The following is a 6,000-nucleotide window of genomic DNA, read 5'->3' on the forward strand; positions in this document are numbered from 1 at the left end:
AGGGGGAGTGACAGAGAGGGGTAGTTGCAGGGTGAGGACTGCATTCTTGGATGCCAGATAAAAAAATCTAAGCCCGTTATCAGACAGGGCACGTGCTGTTCACTCATTTTAACCTTCATATGATGTTCCAGTTAATGAATTTATAATACAGTATTGCATAACGTAGTATTGATTCAGTTTGGCTTAATTCAGTGCAGATGCATTATTCTAGCCTTAGGACCTCTTCTTGCTTAAGTTTCTCAGGACGAAGAATGGCTTAAGCCAAAATCGGGTAATGAGTAATAGCTTCACTGTGGTTTTTCCTAATTTGCTATTTTAAAATTTCAGTCTCTTAAGTCTCACTGACTGATTATTAACCAGTCTAGGTATTTTAAATATGTGTAAGTAATTAGTCTGCCATGTGAATGATTTGAGTAGTCATTAAAGTGGAATGTCAACTTTAATTTATTTATTGGAAATGTTTCTATTTCTGTTGAGCTCTCTTTCCTTTGTAGGGGAAATATTCTAGTTCTTGTGGCTTTTGTTTAGTTGTCTCTTTGATTTGGTCCCACAAAAAAGTGGGTTGTTATCTAAGCCATAGGCGTGAGCTTGAGGGTGGTGCTACTAAAGAGAGGACCTGTCAAGGTCTGGTTAGATCTGGGGCCATGGTCAAACAAGAGAGTCCCATGTGTGCTCCAGCCCCTTGCCAGAGGCCTAGAACTCTTTTCTAAGGTCACAGACTACAACCCCTAAACCTGGCCCATCGTGATCCCAGTGTGTTAGCTGTTTCAAAGAGCTCAGACGACTCTGTTCATGCCCTTTACCAATCCCAAAAACAGTTAGTTCCCAGCCCTTCACAAGGGCACAGCAGGGATGCAGAGATTCTCCTCTCTCCCTAGACTGCCGTGGAGGTAGCCTTGGACAGACAACCAGGGTTGAAGTCCTGGGATTTGGGAATAAAAAACCCAGGTCCAATTTTATTGCCTTAACAGTCTTGAGATTTGAGAAGCTTTATTTAACTTTTCTGGATCTGTTTAGTATTTTTTAACAGCCCTATTGAGATATCATTTATATAATATACAGTTCACTCATTTAAAGAGTACAATTCAGTGGCTTTTTGTATGTGTACAGAATTGTCCATCTATCACCATGGTCAATTTTGGAACAATTTCATTATTCCCAAAAGTAACCCTATACCTAGCTGTCACTTCCAACTTTCTCCATTCCCTCTAGCAGTAGGCAACCACTAATCTCTTTGTTTCACTCTGGATTTTCCTATATAAATGCAGTCATCCAACATGCAGTCCGTGGTGACTGGCTTCTTTTCATTAGCATAGTGTTTCCAGGGTTCAACGATGTTTGGCATGTATCAGCACTCAACTTCTTTTTCATTATGAAATAATATTCCACTGTATGGCTCCGCCGCAGCTACCACAGTTAATTTATCCCTTCATCACTTGAGGGACATTTAGGCTGCTTCCACTTTTTGCTGTTATGACTAATGCTACTATGGAAGTTCACATATGAGATTTAGATAGGAAACATGAAGGAACAACAGGTTGCCCCAAAGGGTATCTGCTATCCTAAAATTTGATGTGATGCAAATCTCTAAGGTTTTTTTTTAACTTCTGGGAAGTTTTTTCCTTCCAGGAACTATAGCTAGAATCCCTCCCAGGATCTGGCATGGTTCCAGATACACAGCTAATATGGGACTCAATAAATGTGCAGTGGGGAACCTGGGTGGCTCAGTTGGTTAAGCGTCCAGCTTTTGATTTCAGCTCAGGTCGTGGTCTCAGGGTCCTGGGATCGAACCCCACATCAGGCTCCGTGCTCAGTGTGGAGTCTGCTTGAGATCCTCTCCCTCTGTCCCTCACTCCGCTCACTCTCTTTCTCCCTCTCTCTCAAATAAATAAGTAAATAAATAAAACCTTTTAAAAAATAAACATGCAGTTACACAACTGAACGGAACTTCCTCTTACACTGTCTTCAATGTCTTGTTCGTTCCTCTCCTGATCTACAGGTATCTCCGATGAAGACATTATCAACATTACTCTTCCCACTGGAGTCCCCATTCTCCTGGAACTGGATGAGAACCTGCATGCTGTTGGGCCCCACCAGTTCCTGGGTGACCAAGAAGCTATCCAAGCCGCCATTAAGAAAATAGATGATCAAGGAAAAGTGAAAAAACAAGCTGAAAAATGAAGGTTTTCCCATTTGCTGGCTAGGAATAGCTGAAAAAAAAAGTGGCATGCAGTGTTTTATGGGTGCTGATCTCTCTCTTTCTTTCCCCCCCCCCCCCGATTTTTCCAGAACTGGGCTATGGGGTAGAGTTTATATAGGTAATTAGGGAACTTATGTTGCCCAGGTAAAGGCTTTAGGATGCCTGAGGACTTTGTCATGTCTTATGAATGAACTCTCCTGCTAGTCCTGTTTGAATTAGTCATTTGTGGGGCTAATTAGTAACAGTGGTGGTTAATCAATGTCCTAAATATCTAAGGAGAGTAACAAGTAGAGGTGAAGTTTAAGGTATTTGTCATTCAATAAATCATTATTGAGTCACTGTGGACAGGCACTACTTATTCTAATAAGTAGTTCACTTTTATATTTACTAAGACTTTCTGGGATGATAGTAAGCTATCTTAGATAATATACTCTAATTAAGTATTTATTACTAGGCTTCTCCTCTAGGCAAAGGGATGCTTTGCCAGTTCAAACCAGAGGCCCATTAAATGGGGGAAATCATAGATGGGTTTCCCCAAGAAAGCCACCAACAAACAGTAAGGCCCTTTGCCTTGTCTCTAGTCCAGAGACATCCTTTCTTTGACATTTGGTAGGAATGCCCTTTGGCTGCTAAAATTAGCAGCATAGAGACAGCCCTAGCTGTTGGTGTTCTCCTTTTGTTTTGTTCTGTTGAACTTCAATCTTTGGGTACTTAAAATTGGTTTAAAAATAAAGGTCTGTGACCGAAAAATGAATATCCCCAAAGCATCTCCATGTAAGTGCTAAACATTAGGTAAAGGCTTCTGAACTAGTCTTTGGCTCCGAATCTTCCTGTAACACTCGAAAAGTTGCATGGACACTCCTGATTCTCTACAAATTGAACATCGGGGTTGGGGGGAAGGGAGAATATAGTGCATGTAATTTTATTCACGTGAGCAGGGAAAACATGGTACGTTGGGGCTTGTCATATACATGTATTGTTCATCCGCTGAGAGCAAATGATTATAGTACATACTGTAGAGCAGCATGGGTAGGCCGTGGGCAGACATGATTACTTCTCAGTCTCAGTGACAGTTTTCCAGATCGTATTTTTAAATGTCATGGGTACGTAAGTCCTCATTTCTTTAAACTCTTGCCTTATTTCAAGGCAGGTGACCTGTAGTTCAGTGATAAAGTCATGGGGAAAAAATTGTAGCTATTTATCAGTTTTTCATGGTTTTTCCATTGGCAGATTAATCTGTTTGTATCCATTTGATGATAAATGGCAATAGAAGAAGACTAATTTAAACCCTTGCTACTGCTTGGTCTTCATTTGGTCCTTACCGTAGGGTTCTGGCTGCACTGGTGATGAAGATGGCTGGGAAGGAGAGCTGACGTTGGTGTGCTCACAGCTGACCACATCTGTGACGCATAAGGACGTGGAATGTGGGTGCTTTACATTTCTGACCAACTCGTGGTGTAGCCCTTCTGTAGGCCTTCATTTTAGTCCAGCTGCTTAACCAAATGATAACTCTTTAGAATTCAGAGATCAGATCTTCCTAGAATTCTAACCCTATGGTGAGGCCGTACCTCAGACCATTCTTTAACAGTTTCATCTCTGGAATTGACCTCTGCGTTTTCTGACCTGAGCGGTGACCCTATCTTAATGCAGCTCAAGATCCTAGAGTTGGAGTCTTCCCTTGTCCTGCATCTGGATGTTCACTCCCAGGGTACTCCCCGGCCGAATGATGTGCTTCTACACACAAAGCTACACTGACAACCAGACACTTTGGAATCTTGCAGATTTCCTAAGATAGGGTTAATTTTTGCTGACACTTTCTGATATAATTTGGTTTATTGTTTTTGAGATCTTGGCTGAAATAAATGAGACATTTATGAAAAACCTCATGTAAAATTATTTTTTTTTAAAGATTCTATTTTTTAAGTAATCTCTACACCCAGTATGGGACTCGAACTCACAACCCTGAGATCAAGAGTTGCACACTCTACTGACTGAGCCAGCCGGGTGTCTCATTTTTTTTTTTTAAGACATGTAAAATTATTTCTAACAACTCCAACAGTTCAACCTTAGATCACCTAATGTACCTGTTTTTTTTTTTTCACATGGCTTACAAGATATCCAGAATTTTTGATGTAGAAATCTTTTTTTTTTTGAAGATTTTATTTATTTATTTATTTGAGAGAGAGAGAGTGAGAGAGAGCATGAGAGGGGAGAGGGTCAGAGGGAGAAGCAGACTCCCCACCGCGGGGAGCCCAATGTGGGACTCCAGGATCATGACCTGAGCTGAAGGCAGTCGTTTAACCAACTGAGCCACCCAGGCGCCCTGATGTAGAAATCTTGAAGGCTGACTAAACTGCATCCTAATCTTGGCATCCTTCTGTTCTCTGTGAGGCTGGGACGAAAAGAAGAGAAATTTTTTTTTTTTTAAGATTTTATTTATTTGAGAGAGAGAGCACATGAGAGGGGGGAGGGTCAGAGGGAGAAGCAGGCTCCCTGCCGAGCAGGGAGCCCAATGCGGGACTCGATCCAGGGACTCCAGGATCATGACCTGAGCCAAAGGCAGTCGCTTAACCAACTGAGCCACCCAGGCGCCCCGGGAAATTTTTTTTAAAGAAAAGGTAGACAGCCTGTTTAGAAATTTGGCCATTAGAGAAGGCAACCCGTCCTGCTGCCAGGTTGGGCTAGTCCCAGAGCCAGTGAGAAATGTCTCCTCTGCCCAGGCTGAAGTAGTTGTCCCAGTGTGGAAAGAGTGTGGTAAGATGAAGGCGAGAGCAAGATGCTCCTCCTAGAGTTTTAATTTTTAAATATCTCAGTTGAGTGCTGTATCCTAGTACACCAAGAATTTATTTTGCCAGAAGAGCAGAAGTTCTGCTTCAGAAAAATGAAGGTTTGCGCATCATCTAATACTATTTTGAGCCCCGACAACAAAGCATCCCTGGATAAGAATACATTCTATCATGCATTTTTCTTTGCTAAGATGTGCAAGAAAGATTTCTAAATGCAATCTGGTTATTTCCAGGCTCGACGAGATTGTTTCGCCCCAGATTTGTAGGTTATTTCTCATCTTGGAGCATGATCGCTTTTATCTAAATGCTGTTCCTACACATGCACAGGAATGGCCATGATTATTTGTCTTCCAGTCTGGGATGCCTCCCCGTGTTCTATAGCTTTTTTTTTGCGGCTGGGGGGGTGGGGGGTGTTGTTATTTATTTATTTTTTTTGGTCAGTGCATGCATCTGTTAAAACCAATCCCCAAGGGGCAGCACTTGGCCAGCTTGGTGGCCAAACGCGGAAACCTAACTGGTCATGTTGCCACCCCAAGAAAAGAGAGAAGAGAGGGGTCAAATATTTCCCCACTCCTTTCGTGTAGTTATAGTTCTTTATTTTCCTGGCCCCTCACCGCTTTTGACAGAATGGGCTAGGGAAAGCAGTTTTACTAGACAGGCATTTCATCATCCCCTGGTGTCATTTTTATTCCTTTGCTTGCATTTGCAAGCAACAGTCTCTTTTCAAATTTCAGCTTCCCTGTTACCTGGAAAGCCTTTCATATGTTGTTCTTCCCTCAGAAACATACCAAAATTGCCTCAACATTACAGTTCCTGATTACATTTCCTCCTTTTGTGTTTTGCATAATTGGATTTTGCAAATTTTTGGCTGACTCTTATAACACCGTTTGTAGTATTAAATCATGCCTTGCCTCACAGCAGATCCGGCTGTGGCCTGAGCGTTTTCCACATTGGACTATGAAGGGAATTAAAACCACCAAATCCAAGGGGAAAATGAAACATCCAAAATAGAAG

General features: G+C 41.9%; 1 protein-coding gene across 2 annotated transcripts in view; it reads left to right on the forward strand.

Annotated features, from left to right (window-relative positions):
• The window catches only part of BPGM (bisphosphoglycerate mutase), a 28,014-nt gene extending 23,883 nt beyond the window's left edge, over positions 1-4,131 (forward strand). The window contains exons 3-4 of one of the 2 annotated variants that reach the window (XM_035021143.1): positions 2,000-2,183; positions 3,528-4,131. In XM_035021143.1, the coding sequence (XP_034877034.1) occupies positions 2,000-2,181 (182 nt within the window). In that variant the 3' untranslated portion in view covers positions 2,182-2,183; positions 3,528-4,131. Of the gene's footprint in view, positions 1-1,999; positions 2,992-3,527 lie in introns of those variants that run through there. The other variant, XM_035021142.1, reaches the window with a different exon arrangement.
• Positions 4,132-6,000: the final 1,869 nt, after the last annotated feature.

This window comes from Mirounga leonina, unplaced genomic scaffold (genome assembly GCF_011800145.1).
Source record: "Mirounga leonina isolate KUSES-001 unplaced genomic scaffold, KU_Mleo_1.0 Mir_174, whole genome shotgun sequence".
NCBI lineage: Eukaryota > Metazoa > Chordata > Mammalia > Carnivora > Phocidae > Mirounga > Mirounga leonina.